This window comes from Anastrepha ludens, chromosome 6 (assembly GCF_028408465.1).
Source record: "Anastrepha ludens isolate Willacy chromosome 6, idAnaLude1.1, whole genome shotgun sequence".
Taxonomy (NCBI): Eukaryota; Metazoa; Arthropoda; class Insecta; order Diptera; family Tephritidae; genus Anastrepha; species Anastrepha ludens.
In genome coordinates this window covers 19,361,859-19,386,927 of record NC_071502.1, presented here as the reverse complement: position 1 = coordinate 19,386,927, position 25,069 = coordinate 19,361,859, and the positions used below count along the sequence as shown (strand labels likewise).

General features: G+C 39.1%; 2 protein-coding genes across 4 annotated transcripts in view; both read right to left on the bottom strand.

Annotated features, from left to right (window-relative positions):
• Window positions 1–29: 29 nt before the first annotated feature.
• On the bottom strand, window positions 30–6,009 carry LOC128867880 (uncharacterized). The gene is made up of 3 exons (XM_054109454.1): window positions 5,829–6,009; window positions 538–759; window positions 30–335 (listed from the first exon to the last, which is right to left on the bottom strand). The coding sequence occupies exons 1-3, from the start codon at window positions 5,959–5,961 to the stop codon at window positions 241–243; spliced, it is 450 nt and encodes a 149-aa protein (XP_053965429.1). The 5' UTR covers window positions 5,962–6,009; the 3' UTR covers window positions 30–240.
• Window positions 6,010–9,601: 3,592 nt separating this feature from the next.
• Window positions 9,602–25,069, bottom strand: part of LOC128868920 (protein fem-1 homolog B) — a 40,230-nt gene continuing 24,762 nt past the window's right edge. For 2 of the 3 annotated variants that reach the window (XM_054111531.1, XM_054111533.1), the window contains 8 exons: window positions 20,186–20,468; window positions 19,762–20,114; window positions 19,297–19,686; window positions 19,035–19,217; window positions 14,598–14,827; window positions 10,127–10,229; window positions 9,932–10,064; window positions 9,602–9,839 (listed from right to left, as the gene is read on the bottom strand). In XM_054111531.1, the coding sequence (XP_053967506.1) occupies window positions 9,676–9,839; window positions 9,932–10,064; window positions 10,127–10,229; window positions 14,598–14,827; window positions 19,035–19,217; window positions 19,297–19,686; window positions 19,762–20,114; window positions 20,186–20,468 (1,839 nt within the window). In that variant the 3' untranslated portion in view covers window positions 9,602–9,675. The remainder of the gene's footprint in view (window positions 9,840–9,931; window positions 10,065–10,126; window positions 10,230–14,597; window positions 14,828–19,034; window positions 19,218–19,296; window positions 19,687–19,761; window positions 20,115–20,185; window positions 20,469–25,069) is intronic. The other variant, XM_054111532.1, reaches the window with a different exon arrangement.

Genomic DNA, 25,069 nt, shown 5'->3' with positions numbered 1-25,069 from the left:
AGACAATTTATACAGTTCTAAACCACATTTAACATTTATATTAGAAAAAAAAAATCTTTTTTTCCGTATTAATTTTAGTATAAAATCACAGCTGAAGGTTTTTAATATACAATATATACAAAAAATGGGCACCCTCATGACTCAGATGTAACAATTGATTCCTTTTTTTTGTTGTTATGCAGCGTTGAATTGCTCAGACTTTTCAGCAAAAGAGAAACAGATGAGGCGCCCTGGTGAGCTTTAAATATTCGCGTCGCTCACTTTGCTCGTACTTTGATGCACTTTGGGATACACTTCCGGTTGGCGCATAACTTCTTCATAAGAAGGGGGCGGAGCTGTAACAGAGAAAATGAAATCAAAAGTATATTTTTGGTGTTTTTACAGACTGAGTTGAATATTTAAATTATTTTCCCTTTAATATTTGTTGGCATTTTGCAAAACAATTTGTAAATTTATACTTTTTTTTAGATTTATACCTATCCTTAGATGTATGCCTCTCTTTAGAGTTATGTCCCACTTTAGTATATTTCCACCTACCATTAATGATATATTCCTCATCGTGCATGTATGCGGGATTCACAACTGCATCTGTTGGATATGTCGTTTCGACGGTACGCTCTTCGTGCATAGCCGAATGTTGCGAGCGATTGGAATGCCGCCGAAGGCTATTGCTGCTTTGATGATATGAGTCGATGAATTGATCTTCGTTATCCATTTCTTCCGGTGGTAGTTGTATGATATGAACTGACGGACGACGATCTGAGAAAATTAAGTAAGGAAAAATAATTATTATACTATAGGGTTGGGGAAAAAGTAATGTCGTATTTTGTCAATTGAGCGCGACATTTAAACATATCTTGCGTTGTACTTATTACATCGGGTCACACTAAACGCCGATTTAAAGACGACAATCTGTACTACAAGTGTCTCTTTGACTGTGTTGTGATCGTACGTTTCAGTCTTAAGTTATAGCACGTCAAAGATGAAGCCCCCCAAGCAAGAAATTCGTCATATTTTACGTTTTTACTACCTTAGAGGTAAAAATGCAACGAAGGCGGCGGCAAAAATTTATGAAGTTTATGGGCCTGATACTGTAACGATTCGCACAGCACAGCGTTGGTTCGATCGATTTCGTTCTGGTGTAGTAGATGTCGAAGATGCACCCCGTACTGGTAGGCCAATCGTCGTACAGACTGACAAAATAGAGATTGATAAATATTTCGGCTTTCGCTCTGTTCCAATACAGTTGTTTTTCTTCGTCTACAAATAACACTGACTAAAAAAACTTGTTTTCAACATAAAGGGTGGTTAAATTTCACGGGCCGAAGTTGAATGTGAATCACACCTAAACATCAACTCCACCGTTGGACTTCTTTCTTTGGGATTATTTGAAAGAAAAGGTGTACGTCGATAAGCCAGCAACAATTCAAGAGCTAAAGAATGAGATACTTCGGCACATTAACGGCATAGAACCTCAATTATGCCTCAGCGTCATCGAAAATTTGGACCATCAGATGGAGGTGAGATTCAAGGTTTGAATGTGTTATATAGTACGCTTACAGGTGGTGTGGGAGGTGCTGTCTGAGTGACACATCCCGCACACAATTAGCATAAAAGATGCCATTTTGATGAACCCCCTTGTAGAACCACTACTTTTTGTTAGTCGAACCATCTCAATTTGACTACGAATCTGCCTATGTCGACTATTTTCTTTTCTGCAATTTCTTTCAAGTTAACCATCGAGAATTCCCCCAGCATTCTATGTTATGACGCAAAACACCCAGACTTTGGCACTCACACAGATAGTGAAAGACTGTTTCCTTAGATTCTTCTTGATTACAGCTTCCACATTTATAGTTGTGCGACCATCCATCTTCCTGGCATCTTCTGGTCTCCCACCCCATCTTCCTAGTCTCCCAAACGGGGAGTCAAGTGTCAAATGTTGGGGTCAAGTGTTTTGTTCTCACTGCAATACAGTCGGTTGCTCCAACTCCATAGCTTCTACTAAGCCAAGACCGTTAGTGCCTGATGAAGAATCACACCCTGCGCAAGGTGACCCTGTTACTTAACTCAGTAAAATCCCTTGCTGTCAGATGACAAATAGAGTGATAATTGAGTTAAAACAGAACACTACGGATCTAGAGAACTGTTGATAACGGGTTCCACTTTAACGGTGGCTCCCTTGAAGAGTCCGGCGTTTTCCAGAATCAGACTTTGGATATAGGGTTGCGATATACTGAGTATGGATAAAGTTCATACTCTTCCTTTTCTGGATCTCTTAAGATTCATCAATAAATCCAAGAGATTTGTGGAAAAATGACCTTAAACTAATTTTTCCGTCTTACCACCCAAATTTTATCTTTCCTATCTCTATTCTTTCTACTGAAATCTATCCGGGTGTAGTACAATGGTCTCCTTGGAATGGTTGGACTTGACCAACCCCCCACAAATCTAATCTAATATAATCTCCCAAAGCCCAGTGGCCGGTTATTGTTGACTTAATTCTAAATACATCTGCTCGTATCTTTCTCAACAACTCGTCAGTTCTGGATTTGTTGAAATCGGGCTACGTTTGTTTAGTGATTTGGCAGGTATCCGTGTTAGTCCATCTGTCAACGGCCGACTTCTGGAATAGCGAGAGGATCTCCCTTTTGCGCAGTCTCTTTCTACCGCTTCGGATTCATTATAGGATGCCCCCGTCTTGCCAGCTCATCAGCTTCCTCATTTCCTTCTATGTTCCTATGACCAGGTACTCAGATACCGAAAGTGTGATATCTGTCGTATGCGCTAAAGCATTAAATTCTTCTTTCCATTGCCTGAGGATTTTTAAATTCGTTGTAGGTAACTTTAAAGCTAAGATGGCTGCTTGATTATCTGACAAAATACGCGCTTCCGATAGTTGTTGGGAATGGTTTCTAATTATCCTGCAAGCTTCCCTTATCACGTGCACCACCACCACTATTCCAATTCACCAGGCGAAAAGACTTGGAAGTTTCGAAATCTTTCAAATGTACACCAGGGCCGACGCCACAGTTCATCTTGACTCCGTCAGTGTAGAATGCAGTTGGATTCTCTTTGGCTACTGAATTCAAATCCCATTCCTTTCGTTTGGGGAACTTTACCTTAAACTCTATTATAAAGTCTAAAGCCTTTACTTGTCTAAAATAACACTTTGACCAACCATCCTAACACTCCAAAAATCACCTTCCTTTATTCTGAAGGCGGTATTTGTTGCTGTTAGTCGTAGTTGTAAGTCTATTGGGTGCAGGTAGAGCATGACATTAAGTGCTTCTGCTGGACACGACTTCATAGCTCCAGTTATTCCTGCGCAGGTTGCTGGTAGTACGCCTAACGCAGTACTGTTTGATTAATGCAGACCATCATACTAATGCTCTGTATGACATAATCGGTCTACTATAACGGAATACATCCAAAGTGCGAGTTTAGGCTTTAGACCTCAGCTTCTACTGATAACCCTTTTGCAGGTCTAATAAGCCACGTAAGCTTCTTCTACCCGCTTTTCTATGATACATTGCCATAGATCGATATCTCATAAAGTATCGATCAAACAATTTAGAGTTTATCAAGGTGACAAGTAGGGTTTGTCAAGGTGACAATTCACACTAAAAAAAAAAAATTTTGCTGGTTTTCCTTTGTTCCATTCAGTTGTGAGTTACAGGAAGCTATCGCTGATAAACTGGTTAATAAAGGCTCTACAAGCATAACAACAAACCCTTTTTAGGTGTCAACTCTGCATCGATTCAACTATGTATTAACGACATCATGAGGTCTACCCATACAAGACGTTGACCTGAGTTGGGTTCCTGCAGAGTAGCCAAGTGCAAAACAAGAAACTAGTGATATTTCTCCTAAAACTTAGCAGGAAGGATCTGAGAATACAAGTGGATGTAATTACAGGGCACAACGCCTGTGGTCAGCATATGGATTCCCATGGTGGCAATCATTGTCGACCCAATATGCTTATCCTGCCGGTAAAACGAGGCCATTGCAGAGCATTTTCTCTGTAGCTGTCCGGCGTTTTCCAGAATCAGACTTAGGCTGTTGGTCTGCGATATATTGAGTATGGATCAAGTTCATACTCTTCCTCTGCCGGATCTCTTGAGATTTTTCAAAGAGTCCAAAAGATTCGCGGAAGAGTGAGTGACTTCAAACCAAATTGTTCAGTCTTAGCATCCCTACCGTATCTATCCTGGCTCTCTATCCCTCCCACTGTAATCTATCCGGGTGTGGTAAAATGGTCTTCCTGACTGCGTGCTAAGACTTGCCTAACCAACCGCAAATCTAATCTCATCTCAATACAGGGTGTTAACAATGGAAAAATGAAATATCTGGTATATTTTACAGTTGATAAAGGCGAAAATGCAAGCCAGACCGCTGAAATTGCGAATGGTGTTTATAGTACTGATACTGTAACAGGTAATTACGTTCAATTTTGGTTCCGTCGATTCCGTTCAGACATTTTTGATGCTAAAAAAAATGTCGATCAGAGAAATAATCGAAGTTCACCGTCATCTTAGTAGTCGTAGCTTCGCCCAGGAGCTAAAGATCGACCGTAAAACAGTTTTAAGCCATTTGCGGAAAAATTTTTCGCAAAAATTACGGATTTATTTTCTCCCAAACTAATACGACTGGTTGGTGCGGCGGCCGCCGTAGCCGAATGAGTTGGTGAGTGACCACCATTCGGAATTCGGAGAATATAGGTTCGTAGACTCCGTGAAACACAAAAAAGGAAAAAAAAATTCTATTAGCGGTCGCCTCTCGCCACGCAATTTCAAATCTCCCAGCGTATTTCTGCCATGAAAAAGCTCCTCATAAAAAATATTTTCCGTTCGGAGTCGGCTAAAACTGTAGGTCCCTCCACTTGTGGAACAATATCATGACGGACGCTACAAATAGGAGGAATGGCTCGGCCAAACACCCAAAACGGATGTAAATGCCCATTGTGTATGTACCCTATGATCAGAAGTTACCGGGAATGTTTAAATAAAACAAGGCCGAACTAAATTTCAGACAAATTTATTTTATCTCCTTCAAAATGTGACCCGTCTGAAGCCAACGTCTGAATATGTGCCAACGTTTAACCCAGTCCTCCATGCACCCCTGGTAGGCCGACGAAGGGATGGGCCTCAGCTCCTTCGTCACGTTCTCTGCGATCTCCTCTATCGACTGAAATCTCCTTCCACGAAGTGGTAACTTCAACTTGGGAAACAAAAAGAAGTCCCACGGGGCCATGTCAGGTGAATACGGTGCTTGTGAGATGGTATTTACTTGGTATTTGATCAAATAATACAGCGCAATTTGGGATCGGTGCGATGGCGCGTTATCATCGTGCAAATCCAAGAATTGTTTCCACACATTTCCGGCCGCCCAGGCAAACACTAATGATCCGATGGCGTTAAAAAGTGACAGATGTGTGTCTTACAGTCCTACCAGCATAAGGAAAAAATATAGACCGGATCCCATGTGCGAGGTTCGTTTAAATTAAACATTCTCGATACTTTTTGATCATAGGGTATGTAAGTAATATATTAACTTTCACGACAAGAAAATCTGTTTTCCCCCTTCTTTTTCATGCGGCAGTACTTTCATTGTGGCACCACGATGCGTTTACACGTCACTAGAGTCAAATGCGTTGCCGTAACGTACCTATTTTGAACCCTACATCAACCCAAACAAGTGAATTCTTGAGCATTCAAAGCATCGAAAGCCAGCACTATAGTTTTTTAGTGCCATATATTTACTTGTAACCACTTAATAATATTTTTTTTTTTAGTTTTTTTTTTTTTTTTGTATACACTTTCACTCACCAGCCGCAATAGCGTCTGTATAATTTTCGGCGAAAGCAAAATGTGGTGTAATCGACTTTTTGCACTTAAGAAATAACACAATCAGAATCCAACCGAGTATCAAAAAGAGATAAACGAAACCCAGCATACTCATAGAGCAACAATTTCGGAAATTCTTTCAATAATTAAAAAAAAAATAACAAAAAAAAATATTTTATTCCTTGGTTGCTGAGTTTTTCTTTTGCTTTTGCATATATTTAGTTTAGTTTAATATTTAATTGTTGTATGCGACAATCCACTATTCCACTGAAATTCGAAATGGACGCCACATTGGTTAGTTGGCTATTTGGCTTTGTCACTGTAACTGTTCGAATTTGTTGTTTTTAATGGCCAACAGTCAAAAATTATAAAATGAAAATCGATAATTGGCAAAGTTAGTTGGCGCACGCGACATTTAAGATTGTTGTAGCTGCGCTAACACCGTTACACGAACTGAGCTGACCACCAAGCCGCACGCAAGGATATTTGACTTGGTCATCACCGCCTCGTTTTCACGTACTCTACTACATACATTAAATGTAGCACGTCGAGTGGCTTGGTCGCTTTTGCTATTTGCTTTTTGGATTGCTAGCTGCCATAGCCACTAAGTTGACGATGATAGCCTTGTGTGACCACAACAATAAAAATGTGAAAAAAATATTTAGTTACAAATAATAACTGGGCAGGCATGTGCGTATGCATATGTACGTACATATGTATGTGTGCGTGTGTGTGTGTCCTGTGTGCTTTTAGTGAATTGTAGGAGTGTTACGCACACCCACCAATATACATACAATACGTTCACACGCGAATGTACGCGTATGTATGTGTGTATGCATGAATGTAAATTTAATATTGTACAAACCTACCTGTGAAGTGGCGCTAATCGCAATTATATGCCAATATATGTTCGGGTATGTGTGTGGGAGTGCATGTGTGATACGCCAACAATCCGCCGAGGATAGAATGGAAAACTTCCTTGAAGCGAATTTACCTACACATGTAGATTGACTTGTCTTTCCCAGTCATTAGCATTTACATTTTTAAAATTTAGCAAATTACTTTCATATGAAAAATACGCGTGGCACACATTTCAGGACAATGACACATCTGCGATGAAGGATTTAATAAATGTATGCCAGAATGCAGACAGCAGCTTATAGCCACTAGTACATATGTAAGTAATGTGATTGATGACTGTTAGTTGAATTGAAATATTTTTTAATAAAAATTTAAATATTCTTTAATAAAAATATTTAAATAATAGAAAAACGATATTAATTTCAATACAGTAGCATACTTACTAGGCCGGGTCGATTTGTGGGGAGGCAAAAAAATCGCCCAATGCTCTGTGAAAATCGTATTCTAGGGATCAAAATAAGAAACTTTGCCGAAGGAACCATACCTCTAAAACGAATTCTGATGTCCCCCAATTTGGATTGAACTTTTTAGTTTCTTTTCTCATGTAAAGGCCAAAAATGGTGATATTTTGAAATGATTGTATGGGGAACCCCACTGGCATGGGTGGATCGGCCGTCCAAAGTTAGTTGGGGTCGGTCATACATTTGGACTCGATTGGAGCACTCTAAATGGGTCAAAGTGGGATTTTTCAAAATTTGCCCCTACCCAAAAGTTCGACCCAGAATTCGTTTTAGAGGTATGGTTCCTTCGGCAAAGTTTCTTATTTTGATCTCTAGAATACGATTTTCACAGAGCAATGAGCGATTTTTAAATCGACCCGCCCTAATACATACCCTTTATTTCTTATGTGATTATTGGCATAAAGCTCAGTCCGTCTATTTATGCATACCTCCAAACTACTTCAATGCCATAAATCCTATTTTTTTATGGAAATCGCTGTTCCTACCGCAAATGTTGTAAAAGTCTAATATACGAGGCGTGTTTTTAAAGTAAGTACCGCTTTGACATATAAAAACAAAAATTAAATTTTTTCCAAAAATAATTTATTCACTTTAAATGCCATACTTTACTCTACTTTTCTACATAATTCCATTTACTATTGAGGCATGGGTTTGGTGGTGAACGAGGACAAAACGAAGTACCTCCTGTCTTCAAACAAACAGTCGGCGCACTCGTGTATGGGCACCCACGTCACTGTAGACAGTTAGGATTTCGAGGTTGTAAAATATTTCGTTTATTTAGGAACCAGCATTAACACCGATAACAATGTCAGCCCTGAAATCCAACGTAGAATCTCTCTTGCCAACAAGTGCTACTTTGGACTAAGTAGGCAACTGAGCAGTAAAGTCCTCTCTCGACGAACAAAACTAACACTCTACCAGACTCTCATCATGCCCGCCCTAACGTATGACGCAGAAGCTTGGACGATGACAACATCCGATGAAGCGACGCTTGGAGTGTTCGAGAGAAATATTTTGCGTAAGATTTTGGGACCTTTGCAGGTTGGCAACGGCGAATATCGCAGACGATAGAACGTTGAGCTGTATGAGCTTTACGACGACATAGACATAGCGCTGCGAATAAAGATCCAGCGGCTACGTTGGCTGGGTCAATTCATCCGAATGGATACAAACGCTCCGGGTCTGAAAGAATTCGATACGGTACCACCTGGTGGTAGTAGAGGAAGAGTAAGACATCCTCTGCGTTGGAAAGATCAGGTAGAGAAAGACTTGGCTTCACTTGGTGTGTCCAATTGGCGCCGATTAGCACGAGAAAGAAACGACTGGCAGGCTTTGTTAAACTCGGCCAAAATCGCGTAAGCGGTTATCGCGCCAATTAAGAAGAGGAAGTCCAGCACGGATACGACCTTAGAGGCGTTCAGGCATAATCTGGAAGCCAGCATCTACACCTACTTACTGTATGGCAATTACAAAAAGCCCTCGGCTACGGCTACGTGAACATCATAATTGAGGGTATAAAAACTTACGTAGTATTGAGCCTTCCAAAGATGACTAATTCGCACATTTTTACACAAACCATTTGTTCCGAGTAAATCACCAAACAATCGTTTTGTAAGTCAGCTTACCGTTAGCTTATATTTTAAAATTTGTTATACAAAATTTTGACATTTATATTTATCTATTCATATTTTGGATGAATGAATTCCATTATTGACGAATCGCCTACACAGATACATACAACATTTTCACAATTATAACGCTACGCTATCATCATCGATTGATTCGTAAAATTAGGATTTGAGTCGAAAACTATTCACTGTTACAATAGTTAGATAATTTACAGAGATACATAGAAATTCAATCGATTTTTAGGTATATGCGCAATGCGTATTTTTCACCAATTAAGTGCGCGAGATTTTCGTGTTGTGCTCGGCTTTATCACACTCATTTGATGATATTTTAGATATAATTTGTGTTAAATGATTATTTATGCATTTACAACTAAAAATTCAGTCCACATTTTTCATATACATGCGCTTGGCAAAAATATTTGGCTATAATACAATACAATATAATATTTCAAAAACAATTAAAATATTTAAAAACAAAAAGCTTCTTCTTTTCATATGAACATAATTTGCCACAAACGTTTTAAATTTGACATATTTCAGTAAAAACAGCACGCAATTGTATTAAATTAAATAGTCCACTATGCAGATTATATCTTCTCCAATATTGCTCAATATCGCTGTGGCTAAAAAAACAATATTTTTTGCTGGATAACCAGCGTTTAATTTTTATAAATCTAAAATAAATATTCGACTTCAAATATACAAAATTACAATACACCAAGAGGAAGTTGATAGAGTTCGCTCAGCCCAACCACTTCTACGGGCCACACTCACTTCACTCGATTGCCGCGCCAAAAGCACCAACTGCAGCAACGCTTACGCGCAGAATTTTTCGGCGCTGTGCATTTGTATAAAAGCTTCCAACGCCTTAGGTATGAAACCCTGGTATTTAAGCTTGTGGAAAGCGATACAACGCGAGGCAATACATTTCAAGGACGTCAATGAATTCTGGTAGCTGAGTATAAGGTTGCTAATAGCAGCTGCGTTAAAAGAAATCAAATCATTAATCAATGCTAAGTACTAATTTGGGTACTCATTTATCTACATTTGTACGCTCATAAGTAAGGCTTACCTGCATTACCAACTTGTGCTGCCGTCAAGCCGTTCGCATTCACCGCATCCAAATGTGCACCGGCATCCACAAAAAGTTTCACAATCTTTTCGGCTTGCGTCACAACGTGTGGATTATCGCGTGGATACTGTATCTGAAAAAGTGTAGAAAGAACTTGGGTATACTTTGGGGTGCGGCAAGCGCCTAACAACTTACACTTGAAACGAGCGTATGCAGGGGCGTATTGCGATCACGATCGACAGCCGTAACTGAGGCGCCTACGTGCACCAACAGCAATGCAGTGCGGAAGCAAGGGAAACTAATAAAGAATACCAAATATGTTACGATAGGTTATGATGTACAGTGACTCGCAGTTTATTTGATGCAGCCAAAAAAATTATTAAAATATCAAATATTGGGTTGGGGAAAAATAAATGTCGTATTTGTGATCGAAATTTGACGCTTTATTTAACGTACTTAGAAATATTCGATTCAAGTCAAATATGCTCGTTTAGTTCGCAAACTTGTTGCCATTTAAAAGGCATCTTCATTATCCCCCCTTTATAAAACCCTCGCTCCTTATTTGCAAAAAAACTCAGACAACAAGTTATCGCAAGCCACTTTTGAGGCCAACTTGGTATCACCAAGGGCGTTTTGCATGGACCGGAAGAGATGATAGTCACTTGATGCCAGGTCCGGACTATATGATGAGTGCGATAGGACATCCCATCCGAGCTCCCGTAGCTTCTGGCGGGTCATCAAAGATGTGTGAGGACGGGCGTTGTCCTGGTGGAACACAAAACCATACCTATTGACCAATTCTGGCCGCTTCTGGTCAATAGCCTGCTTCAAACGGTCAAGTTGCTCACGGTAGAGGTCTGAATTAAGGGTCTGACCATAGTTGAGCAGCTCATAGTGGATAATTCCCTTCCAATCCCACCAAACACACAGCAAAACCTTCCTGGTGGTCAATCCGGGCTTGGCGATGGCCCTTGGCCGTCTTGCCGCTCCTCGACCACGATCTTTTTCGCTTGGCATTGTTGTACGTGATCCACTTTTCATCGCCAGTCACCATCCGCTTCAAAAATGGGTCAAGTTCGTTCTGTTTTAGCAGAGAATCGCAAGCGTTAATTCGGTCCAAGAGATTTTTTTGCGTCAACACGTGTGGCACCAAAACATCCGGCTTTTTTCGGAATCTTCTGCAAATGGTTCCAAACGGTTTTGTGGCCTACACTTAGTTCCTGACTAATCGAGCGAATGCTCACATCCCGGTCTCTTTGGATAATTTCAACAATTTTATCAGTCTCTACGACGATTGGCCTACCAGTACGGGGTGCATCTTCGACATCTACTACACCAGAACGAAATCGATCGAACCAACGCTGTACTGTGCGAATCGTTACAGTATCAGGCTCATAAACTTCACAAATTTTTGCCGCCGCCTTCGTTGCATTTTTACCTCTAAGGTAGTAAAAACGTAAAATATGACGAATTTCTTGCTTGGGGGGCTTCATCTTTGACGCGCTATAACTTAAGACTGAAACGTACGATCACAACACAGTCAAAGAGATACTTGTAGTACAGATTGTCGTCTTTAAATCGCCGTTTAGTGTGACCCGATGTAATAAGTACAACGCAAGATATGTTTAAATGTCGCGCTCAATTGACAAAATACGACATTACTTTTCCCACAACCCAATATATTTTATGGTATTTCCATTGCAGAAAAAAATCTTATATTTTTTTATTGTTAAATAACATGTTTTAATAATATATTTAACAAAAAATGTTTCTTCATAAGAAAGATATGGCAAATTAAAATTGTTCAGTTACAGTTTTTAGGTCACAGCTTAAATGATGCACTAAATGAAAAGTATTCAAAAACCATAAACACATTAAGGGTACCCGGTAGTCTAGAATTTTCAAAAAATCCATTTTTTGTTTTTTCGATATTTCGAAAGTATAGTATTTTAAGAATATACTATGAAACTTTAATGTGGAAATTCCCAATATTACAGCTTCTACAGCCCATTAACTAGGTAGAGAGCGGTCCGCGCGCTCCTGTACCTCAAACTTTAAATTCATTTATCGCGAAACGACTTTTTTCGGCACGGCGGGGATGAAAACAAAAAAGCTATTAAACCGAATCATTTGAAATTTGGATATGTTGTTCACAACATGTATTGCTATCGTCGGAACTAGAATCATAATTTTATTTAAATAATTTCCTATTTTTTAAACTAAAAAACTAGTGAAAAAACACGATTTTACGAATTTTTTTTCAAAACTGCGCCATTTTGTCAATTTTTTCATTTTTTCGATTTGTTCTAGTTCCGACCATAACTGCACTCTTTCTGATTAAGAATCTTCTTGAATGTGTTTTAAATGAGTAGAAGTCTCGAAATCATCTACGCCGTCCGGGTTCGATTTTTCGAGAGGGTCATCTTCAGCGGCATTTTTATAATATTGTAATAAATATTGTTTCAAAAGTACAATAAAAAAAAAATTTTTTGTATGCTCAATAAACGTACTAATAAGCCCGAAAAGTTGAAACATCGTTTTTTAAATTTTTAATGGCAAAAAAAAATCGTGAAAATAGGTGAAATTTTCGTGCTCTAGACCACCGGGTACCCTTAAGGGGTTAGGGGTAGTCAGAATTTTCAAAAAATTAATTTTTTTTTTTTGCATTTTCTTAAAGTATAATGTTTTAAAAATATTGTGTAAAAATTTGAAGTGAATCCGACAAATACTTTTCAAGTTATTCAACAATTAACAAAGGGCGCTCGGCCGCTCCGGAGCCGATAGCAAAACTTTAAATGCGTTTTTCTCAAAACTATGTTTTTCAAACTGGTGAACACTGTAACTTAAAAACCGCTTGGTAGATTTCAATAAAATTTATACAGCTTTTGAAAAACATAAAAAACTTGTGCCTGATCGAAGGATTTTTTTTTTTTTCAAAAATTTCGATTTTTTTTTAACAATTAACTGTTGGTTTTTTTCTCTAAAATCTGGAAAAAATTTTCTGAGGCCGCCATTTTGTTCATTTTGAAAAAAAAAAAAAGCTTCGATCAGGCACAAGATTATCTATTAATAAAACTAATTTTTCTTGTCCGATTGGTTTTAGATGAATCTGCAAGGACTTGTGATGTTCACCGCAAGGGACTTCTGGAGAAACGGGCTTCACACAAACAGCGATAACTTTTGCAATTATTAATTTTTTTTTTTGAAATTTTGGTGAAGTCAAGTTAAAACATGATGTTTTTATGCTATGTTTTTATTTCTGTTAAATAAATTAATTAAGTAGCAAAAAAAAATTCGTGAAAATCATCATTTTTTCGGGCCTCTGACTACCCCTAACCCCTTAATATTTCGATTTCATGATTACGGCTAATACTTAGGGGGTAACCCTTTTGATTCAGAGCAGCTTTTAATCGGGAATTCATAGATTCTACAAGTTTTGCTGTATAATCGGAACTAATTTTATTCCATTCTTACTGTAGTGCCCGTTTCAGATCAGAAGCATTAGAAATATTGTGGTTTGTTATTTTATTTTCCAGCACTGACCACAATTCTTAATAGCGTTGGCGTGCAGGTGTCTGTACTACATGTGGGCAGGTCCAGATAAGCCAAATTTTTACAATACCAGCCGTATGCTTGGGATCGTTGTCTTGGTATAACCTAAACTAATCCCTAATGCCCTTTTTATACGCACTTTGTACTAAATTATCTTTTAGCAGATCCAAATACACATCTCTTTATTCATGTTTCCTTCGATAAATGTTAAATTTCCAACGCCTGAATAGGACATGCAACCCCATATCATCACACTGCCCCCGCCGTTTTTAACTGTAGAGCGCAAATTACATGGTTGAGGCGCGGTGTTTGGTTTTCTCCAAACGCAGGACTTCCCATCAAACCTGAAAAGGTTAAATTTGCTTTCATACGTAAAAACCACGGACTTCCAGAAGGAAATGTCTTTGTTCAAATGTTATCTGCAAAACTCTATTCTTTGTTTTCTATTACAAGCATTAATCAACGGCTTATCTCGGGCAGTCCTTCCATGAAAATTTTCTCCGCGCAGAATTCCACGAACAGTTTCAGGGTTACAGATCTTACCTAAGTATTTTTCGACTTCGTTCGTTAATTTTGGAGCGCTTAAATCGGGTTTTTTCTTTAATTTTGCGAACAATGCACCTCTTATCTGCATCATTAAATATTTTATTTGGCGCAGTTCGGCCCTTATCTTCTATCCTGTTTTCATGGCGAAACCTTTCTATAATGTGCCGAACACTTGAGGAACTAATAGCAACAATTTCTGCAATTTTTCGTTGGCTTTTGCTCTCTTTATAATGACGAATAACGTCTTCCCTTTTTCAAGTGAGGTCTGTTTTCCCATATTAAAAAATTTAAATTTTTTTAACTTTTCTTTACAAAAATTTTTTGAGAATGGCTTAGGAAGAAAAAATACATATCACCGTTATTGCATTCTTAGAGAAAATATAAAATACACTCCATCATTTAAGCTGTGAGCATATTTTCTTGAGAAAACTATACAAGTCGTATACATTTTTTAATTAAATTTAATAAACATCGAGTCATTTTCTTTTTTCTATAAAAGTATTACCTGGATCAAATAAGCTGTGAGTCACTGTATGTGTACATACATATTTACTGTTAGATCGCTTACCGGCATATATCACTTGTATAGAAATCATCAACAGGCGTCACGCCGTTCACAGCCAAATGTAACAAAGTCTGGCCATCCGCCAGACGAGTATCGCATTTGATAAATTTCAATATGGTTGAGTAGAGTTGCTCGATTTGAGGTCGTTGTATATCGATATTGGTGTGCGCTAAGAGTTTAGTAATTATCTTGATGAGGTAGAGGGCAGTGACGACGTTTTGTTCATTTTGATCCTAGAAATAAATTTGAAACTTAAATTCTACATAGCTTGAATATGAATTTATGTATATGCATAAATTTGTTAACACATATGGAATGTCGGAGGCGAGAAGGAAATGTTAGAAGACCGTTGGTCTGAAACATTCCATTGCCAAAGAGACAATGTCAACCAAATTGAACTTGTCAGACCCTTCTACACTTGGGGCAACCATATGTTGTTATTGTTGTTGTTTTTATTTTAACAGTTTACTCAATCCTGCTAGTGCAGTGCAGACACCGATCGTCTTCGTCTAACTCATCTAATAGTAGGTCCAGAAAACGTGCTGTTTCGACAGGTTGAGTCCAAAAGGAGAGGAGTGTTAGGTGAGTAGGTGTGATAGGGCACGAGAATAGGTGGTTAGTGCCGTGCGGTGTACCTTAACATGCTGGAAATATATTGAGTATGTGGAGGTCGGTTCTACATAAGTAAGAGTTTAACCTACAAAATATTCAGAACCCAATTGGGCCAAATTTATGCGGGGCTCGCGAGGCAATTGAAGCTCTACGCCTGCAATACGTGGTAGTTGGACTTCGATAATGGCATTCGGGGGTTAGGAAGATAGTAAGGGTCTCCCGATGAATGTCGTTTAATGTCTGTCTGTATACTGTCCGGTCAACTAGTTCCGGTTGTGTTTTGCCCTGGCTCCCGTCAGTGTAGTTGATACCTTTGGTAGCACCCTAGCAGAAATTGCTCACTGACCATTTTGCTGTGCTCCTTAACCGGGAGCATGGAGGCCTCATTGTGAAGGTGTTGCAGAGGCGACTTCAGGAGATATCTCGTAGCTGTTCCGGTTGTAGTATTTTGACACGTCTGGGGTTTTGTCCACTGTGTATCACTTGTGCCAGGCGACCAGATGGAAGCAGCATAATTCAGTGCCGGCCGGTCAATAGCTTTAAATGTGCCAGCAACATTTGTTTGTCTTTGCCCCCAAGTGCTGCCGACAAGCGATTTAAGGACCTTATGCGATTTTGGACCTTAGTAGCAATTGCAGTTGTGTGCGCTGAAAAGGAGTGCAATCCTTCAAAGGGGACGAACAAAATGTTGATGTTTTTAACGGTCGGTATTGGTGTGTCATCGTCTTTTACCTTCAGCAGTAGTTTGACCTCCACATAGACGAAGGAGGTAAAGGAGAAGGAGGTCGCCGTGGTTTTATTGAGGGAAAGATGCAGATTTCTTGTAATGAAAAAACGAGAAAGGCTGGCGAGATAAACGTTCACTTTGGAACACAAGCCATCAATGTCATTGCCCTACGCCACTATTGAACAATAGTCAGCATAGAAGACCGATGAGAATCCCTCTGGTGGTTGGGGGAGCTTCAAAATGTATTGTCTTCTGAGGTCACTCGAGAACGATCTACATAACCTACACACCTTTAATTATCACATATGCATAAGGGGACCGCCTGGCAATTTGAGTCGACGTAGTATCGACAATCAGTGACATTCGTGAACAGACAATTAACATCTTCACAAACTCTCGTTTCATCAATATTGTGATCGCAGACCTACCACCATTCACTGTGTGATCGAAGGGATTAGGTGGTTTAATGGGACCCGCATAACACTGGTACAACAATACTTCTTTTTTTTCCTGAATGCATTCCGACATACCAAACTATCCACATAATTAAGACGCTTTACCTTTTTACAACATTCAATTCAATATTTTGAATGCTTAATTTTTTCGTAAATTTTTTGTAACAGAATAATTATTGTTTGACAGAAAGTTTATAAATCAAAGTTCCAAGGTTGAGGTTAGAAAGGTTGAAGCTTACCCTCAATATCACAAAGGCCAGGAATCCATGTTACCTTTAGGGAAAATGGCCCAGCCCATCTCGTTAAGAAATGTGTCTTATTCCCTTGATGTAGGACGAATTTAGATTATTTGTCCAAGTGTGCCCCTCGCAAGAGCACCCATTTATCCTATCCTAACCTAACTTAACCTAACCTTGCTACCTTCTTGGAGGTTGCCGACTGCTTTGTGAGGCATTTTATCGCCGCCTGGCTATCAGTGAAGATGTAGATATCATCTCCAGGTATAGCATCACACTGTACCAGTGACACAACTTTTATTATTGCCTTCAGTTCAGCCTGAAAGATGCAGCAGAAGCGGGGAGGCAGAAAATTGAAGGAGATTTCCAGATGTACGGAATATACACCTCCGTCCACCCTGCCCTGGAGCTTTGAACCATTAATGTATACATGGATGGACTCGCACTGTTTTACATCGTCCCGTTCCAAAGTTCCAAATTTGTACAAAATTCACAAAAATTTAACAAATTTTCGAAAATTATCATCAAAATTTTCAACTTCTTATTCAAAATTTTTAGAAAACTTCTGGATATGCAATATGCGGCTGCCGTAACCGAATGGGTTGGTATGTGACTACCATTCGACTACGAAGTGGGCAGGTTTGAAATTCCAAGCGCGAAACAAAAAAGTTTTTCTAATGGCGGTAGCTCCTCGACGAATAATGGTAGACTCACCGAGTGTGTTTAGGGAACTTATACTTATATCTCCTAAAACCAGTATATAATTTAGAAGGATCTCTGATTTCCGCAGAAGTGAAATTTTCCAATACATTAAAATTTTTTTGTTTTCCTTATTCATTCCTCTCGGGAGCATAGGGCCTCGACAAGACTCTTGTCATGCGTTGGTTTCGTTAATCTATTTGATTTCTAACAGGGTAGGTGATTAGCTTGCCGTAACCAGTCCTAAGTACCAGTCCTGTCGTTGCTTAGGAACAACGCCTTCTTACCGATTGGAGCGCCATCTGTGTCTCATATTTTTCTTCCAGAGGGATCGAACAGATGGTTGAGGACTTCGCTAAATTTGATGTGCCTGCGCTATTACCGCGGTTGCCCCCCTTTCTCCTGCTGGCGCCATTGATGCAATGTATAACTGTGTGTTTTTCTTTGTTTTTGCTTATTTTAGCAAATAATGCGCTGACCATTGTGCGGGAGTAAGAATGGAAAAGATAAGTTTTTGGGTTTGAGGAATGAGATTTTTTTTGTTTTTTTGTTTAGAAACAGGGAAAGTAGGTAAATTTGGAAAAGTGCGTGGGCCGTGCTTTACGTCGGATTCGAACCCACAACTTCTGGGATGGCAGGCTAGTGCACTTACACTAGACTACCGAGGCCGTTAAAAAATGATGATTCTGCAGAAGTCATGTGCTTGCACATCCATCCTCTGGGCGTGCCTACCTATTAAGCAGTGCCCCGTAAGAACTGAAATCAGTGTGCTAAGACTGTGCTTATTTTGGCTTAAGAGAGATTCTGTGCGTTCAGCACTGAGAGTCGGGCGATTCTGCAGGTGATTTCATTGCGCCATCTTTCATTCGCTGTTCTTGCGATTTATTTTAGGATTAGTAGCTTGCATGTTCGTAAGGGTATGCCTGCGTCTATGTGCAAGTATATTTCTCCTCATAAAACTATATATCGAAAGCGTGGACCTGGAAGACCACCAAAGAGATGGCGCGAAAGCTGGATTTCGACATCAGCGGAAGGACAATAACATTTCGTCATTTTGAATTTTAATAATACTTTGTAATTTATAACTATGTAATTGTGTGAAAAAAAACAGGTGAAAACCTATAATAAAAGAATAAGAAGAAGAAGAAGAAAAACCTCTGCCAATCGGAGACGCCGTAAAACCGTACGACCTTTCATTTACGGAACAACATCAAGACACACACCACAAATAGGAGGCAGAGTTCGGAGCCCAAAAGGAGTTTGCGCGTGAGTAAAACAAAGTGTAAGTTTAAAGTCTTTCAAGCACATATTCGGGAGCCTTACATATAAAGTCAAAGCCCGTTTGACCCAACCCATCTTACAAGCCGTTCCCTTTGGTTCAATCGAAACAATATCACAATTATGCATATCATAAGTATTAAATAGGCCTCTTCTATTCGCCACATCTCTGCTCGCTATGTCTCTGCTCGGCTCACTTGACGAAAAATTGGTATGTGAAAGCAATAACAACGTTATCAAGCAAGATTCGCCGCCAGTGGGTATGGTTATACCCCATGAAACTGGTATAACTCACTATTTTACAAATAAATGCAATTTTAGGCAGCTCTATTCCGGCGCTGCCAAGATATGTTTATGTATACCAGTTGCTCCCACTATTTGCCACTTGCTAACGCTTGGCGAAAAGAAGAGGCCTACTATGAATCATATTTACCGCCAACATCTGCGGTACATCCTTAGGTCCGGGATGCGCTATTTTATATTTGTTATTCTCGATTTCTTGCTGACACTTCACCAGCACAGATAACACAATCGAAAGGTCCAACGTTTGTTCCTCCAGCCGTAGAATCTGTGAAAATAATTGTGCAAAACGTAGCAAGTCGCGTTCGACTGAAACCTGAAAGCGAATTAGATATATTGTATAAAAATACAGTAAGTAAGTATAGGCGTATATCCCCAGACGCTTAGACACTTACATTATTGATCATGCGCAGATCGATAGCGTAATTCCACAATACTTGGCACTGTGCGAAGCGTCCTTGGTCGGCCATTACTGCACCTCGATACACAATGGGCTGCGGCAAGTCCGGATAATGTTTACCCAAAATGCGTTCGCGTATCGTTAATGCCTCCATGTGTATCGAATGGTGGTTCAGTCGTATGGCCTGCAATTCGGGTATATTTTCAGTTTCGAACCAATCGTCGTAGGCGGGCACCGGTGCCATTACGCGTTTACGTATCACTTTTTGTTCGTCCGCGTAGCGCATCTCCATGGCGCGCATCAAATGCTGATAAGCTTTCGTGACGTCATAGTTGTCCTTGTCATTAGCAAATGAGGCACCCATTAGCTCGATTGCAATTATTGTCTGTGAAGAAACAAAAAAAGAGGCAACAAATTAGCGTTTGCCAACTGCTATGTAGCTGTGTGAACGCACACTTACCTCATCTTTTGTCATCAGTCCCGGGCGTGAAATAAACATCTCCACCACCGCTTCATGTGTACGCTCGGCCGCTTGCAGAACAGGTGTGAGCCCATGCTCGTTTTTTTGCATGCGAGCGCCATGGTCAAGCAACAGACGGCACACTTCGAGGTGCCCACACTCAGCAGCATAATGCAGCGCTGTGGCACCACAAAGCGCCTGCTCATTTGGATTTGCGCCGTTCTTCAGCAACGTGTCGACAACATGGGCGTGCCCTTTGTAGGCGGCAATCATAATAGATGTGTTATTATAGGTGTTGGCTAAGTTCACATCGGCGCCATGTTCAATTAGATATTTAACTATATCCAGGCGACCTATGTTTGAATGGAGTGAATATTAATGGGAATTAAATACAACTCTCGACTGACGAATTATGTACGAGTACCTTCATAGCATGCAGCACGAAGTGGTGACGATTGCGCTTTTGTATTGTGATTGACATCGGCACCGCGTTGCACCAATAACTTGACTACTTGCAAATGGCCCATGCCGGCGGCAACCCAGAGCGCAGTGGCCCCATAAACCAGCAGACCGTCAAAAACGACATTGCACTCGCGCTCCAGGTCGATGTCGTATTGGGTGAGCAGCGTCTTAACGAACGTCACATGGCCCACCATAGCGGCCATGGTGAGCGGCGTAACTGCTTGTCCGTCGACTTCATCGAATTTCTACAAAGGCAAGGAAAATTTATTTATGATTAAATGGTTGTACTTAAATAAATGTTCTTAAACAAAGAGACGAAATATCAGGAGTGAAAACATTTAGCTTTTACACATCAAAAACACAACATATGTATGTATGTAGTTACGTGCATTAGGGTGGTCCAAAACAAAAAAATTTTTTTGTAGGAGAATTAAGTACTGTATTTTAGAAGAGACTGTGACAAACATCCGAGTGTATTTTTCCTCATAAAAAATATCAGCCGTTCAGAATCGGTTTACTGTAGGTCCCTCTATTTGTAGCACAACATCAAGACACACACCACAAATAGGAAGAGGAGCTGGGACAAGTACCCAAAAAGGGTGTGTGTGTAATTGGGTGTTTGGCCGAGCCTATTTGTGGCGTGTGTCTTGATGTTGTTCCACAAATGAAGGGACCTACAGTTTCAAGCCGACTCCGAACGGCAGATATTTTTTATGAGGAGCTTTTTCATGGCAGAAATACACTCAGAGGTTTGCCATTGCCTGCCGAGGGGCGACCGCTATTAGAAAAATTTTTTATTTCATTTTGGTATTTCACCGAGATTCGAACTTAAGTTCTCTCTCTGAATTCCGAGTGGTAGTCACGCACCAACTCATTCGGCCACAGACGGTGATCTGTTACATACTTAAGTTATGGAGGAAAGGCTTTGTAAACTTGCTGAATAGTGACAACTGTAGATATCACAGAGAATATGAATATCCCGATCCCCTAATCGTTGAAAACGGGACTGTCATTCCGCTAACCGCCTATGGGTGATGAGGTTCAGCGCACTAGACCGGACTAGTTAGCTGCGCCTTCAGCAGCCTCCTGAGGCACGCGTAACTTTGGCACAATTACGTTCTGGATATTGTTAGCAGGTTAAACTCCTACTTAACCAGAATCAACCCCAACATACTCAACATATGTTATCCCTCACGATACTAACCACCTATTCACATGCCCTCTGTAACCCATTCATTTAACACCCCTCTCTTTCAGAGCCTAACCCGTCGAAACAGAATGTTTCTTGCGCCTACCGTTAGATGAACTACACGATGACTACACCGCACTGGCAGGGCTTGATGAAGTGCTATAACACCAACACCAACAACAGATGAGAATAACGATAACCAGTGTATGACCTGGTATATGAAAAGGCGGCTAAGTGTCAAAAAATCATTTTCCGCTTATTTGGCGCTTCGAATGGAGTTTAAGACGTGCTTCCACATTTTGAAATCGAGAAAGTCATAATTTATGGGAAAATTTAAAAAATAAAACACGAAGAAAACTGATTTTTTTTTAATCTGGAATAAAGAAAATCTTTCGACTAATAAAAGAAAAAAATATTTATATACCAGAAAGACATATTTTATGAAATCTTACGTTTTGCAATATTAAGTATTTTTTATATTTTCCTTCAACGTCGTCTGGCTTGAGGCCCTTTTACATGTTAGTTTTGAGGAACATGGATCTCGTTCTACGAACCGTTCAAGAACATCTCTACTAACCTCAACCTTTCATTTATTTGATGCTAAACTCACTCTGCGTCAATGAAGCCATACCCTCTCAGATGCCAATCGCCTGTTTGATAATACTCCATATCAACTCGATACCAACTCTTATTTTGGTAATGGAACCACTTTGCAATGCTTTACATATATACGAAACTAAGCTGCGAAAATTCCGAGAAATATATCACTGCTTTTTGAAAGATAGCCTGTTGGTTTATAATTTCCGATATTTACGGATCGATGGTTTTTAATAGAAGATGAAACGACTTCATAACTCCCACAGTGGCGAGTGTGCGAATTTTTTCTTTTTACACGGTAAGTAATACCGAAAAGGACCGTCGGCGCGATATTAATGATAACATTTGCAAACTCATTTCTTCAGTGTTACTCGTTGTCCGAAACTAGCAACATACGCTATTAACTGAGATAATAGCCCGAGCAGGAACAACACTTGACGTCTTTGAAAACAGTTAGACTACAGACAATGCTGAGAAAAGACGACAACTAACTGACTAACTTGTTTTCGTACATAAGCCCCCTTTTCATAGACAAAGTTACATATCACAAATGGCACCGCTCAAGCAACTAAGTCAGAAAGTTTCTAAAGACGTTTTTTATAAGTTCAGTTTCCTATCATCTATAACTGGTTATTTCAAATTGAATACTCATAGCAATTCTAAAACCAAAAAGCACTTTTAAAAATATAATATGAAAGCGGGTGTTTTTTTCCAGAAAAAGACAAATAATATTTAATGCGGTGAACTTTTCAAGAGTTTTTCAAAAATCTCAATTTTTTTAAATATATCTTAAAATTGTACAACTGCATGGCAAAGTTTCATGGACGTGGAGAGGACGCAAATGATAGAATTTTGAATCCGAACCTAGTCCCCTTATTGTTCTGTAATCAGTACTTTACTAAACTTTAAACATAGTTTTCTAAAACAATTTCAAGTTGGGCGTATCGATATCTAGAAAAATTTTGTATGAGTTAAAACAAGCAACTAAGCGGAAATCGCGTTCATATCACGAGCCAATTGGAGTTGTTCGTCTACAATAGGTGTTGCTTAGACTTGCGACAACAACATTCACGGGGAAGGGTTTTAATGAGTTTTCGGTGAATTTCGTTCATAGCCTTCGGCAAGACACCACATCGAGTAAGAAGTTTGTTATGCCTCTTTCTCGGTTTTATCACTCAGCTCACGATTGTACCATCTATCATCGCTGAGTAGCGGCACAGCTTCTCGCAAATGTTTATAATATTGAATCTTGCTGAAAATTCTCAATTAAAATATAAGTTAACCTTAACCGGAAACATAAGTGTTTCTCGATGTAAATGATATTCTGATAGATTTGCATTTTCATCCAACGAATCATACCAGTCCCCGGCAACCATAACACTCTGTTTCCATTGTAGGCGCAACGTTTCTTTGTCACTGCCACAAAGACTACAAAATATAATGGCTTGAATACCTCGTGACAACTCTGTATTCTGGATAGCGATGGCATTCGATGAGAAGAAGAACAAGCTATCACAAGTTGCCGTAGTAGGTGAGTAAATAAACAAGACAGTTCGAGGGGGCAGCGGTGTTTACTTACGAAAGCCAGCCACCAGTGAAAAGCGTTGCAAAATATCAGAAAGCCGCAAAGAAGAGCCACGGCGAAAAAAAGGGTCAATATCTAATTATTTACCAGCTGCGCCAAATGAAATCATATCGAGTTTTAGGTTGTAACAAAGAAAATTTTATAGCTAACACCCTGATTTTAATACGCTTTACTTTGTTTCAGAAAATATATGCTTAAGGAGGTTTTCTAGTGTAGAGCCATGAGTTTCGCCCGGTTTTTGAAGCGCTGTACAAAGGAAAAAAAATAATTGCCATCCATTTTTTATCATTTATTTATTGATTACCAATTACTGCATTAAAAACTAGCCCAAAAACAAAAAATTTAAATTCACAAAATTATGGGTAGTCAAAGTAGGGGGTCAAAAAACAAAGGGCGTGCATGATTCCAACCCTCCTAGTGATCTGAAAATCAAAAACCAAACGGATTCTTTATATGATAGATAAAGCTATCGAATGAGTCTTCAACAAGTTAAAAAAAATATTCACAATATGGCGGCAAATTAAAAAAAAAATAAGTTTGCATATTTTTTCAACAATTCCGATTTTTTCTTAAATACGAAATGAAAAGTTATAGTTTCAAGCTAGAGTTATCCGATGAAGGAATATATAAAGAATATACCCCCGAAATTTAAAGTAAATCGGTCCATTAGAACTTGAGATATCCTTACCGCCAGCTCGAAAAGAATAGTTTTGAGAAAAACGCATTTAAAGTTGAGTTGAAGTGGTCGGATCGGAGACGATGCCATGCCATCAGAAAGGCTATTACTATGAAATAATAGGAACTTTAACAAATCCTCTTAATGACATATTCTTAAATGTCTAAACTTGGAATATATGCAAAAAACAAAATTTTGATTTTTTCAAAATTCTACGCTAGAATATAATTTTTTTTCTGTATAATTTTTCGTCTTGTGTTTAACCACATTTTTTACTGCTTCGGCATAAACATTACATTACTTTTACTCTTCTTCAAAATATATACGAACCACCCTCATGTGCATGCGTGCGAATGGCCGTTAAGAATTTGCGCCGTTAATAAATGAACATTAAAAGAGTTCGGCGAAAACACAATTTTTTCATTAATGTAAATAAATATTTACAAAATTTGCCAAGACATTGGCCGGAGATTGAAACAGGAAGGCTGCCGAAATTTTTATTATTTATTTTTTAAATTTTATTTTGGAGGAAACCTAAAAATTCGAAACATTGCAAAACATTAAAAGCCACAGAAACACGAGCATCATTGCAAAATATTTCTTTTAAGTAATATAAAGAAAAATTGCTCCTTTCCAAGTATTACTACAGGCCGCAAAAAATCGTCTAGGAAATCTCCAAACAACACACATTTAATGTGAAAATGTTGTAGTAGTTTATTCCCGCCCCTTAAAACAAACAAAAAAAAATTCAAAAAAGTAAAAAAAATTTAAAAAAAAGTAGAAAAAATTTAAAAAAAGG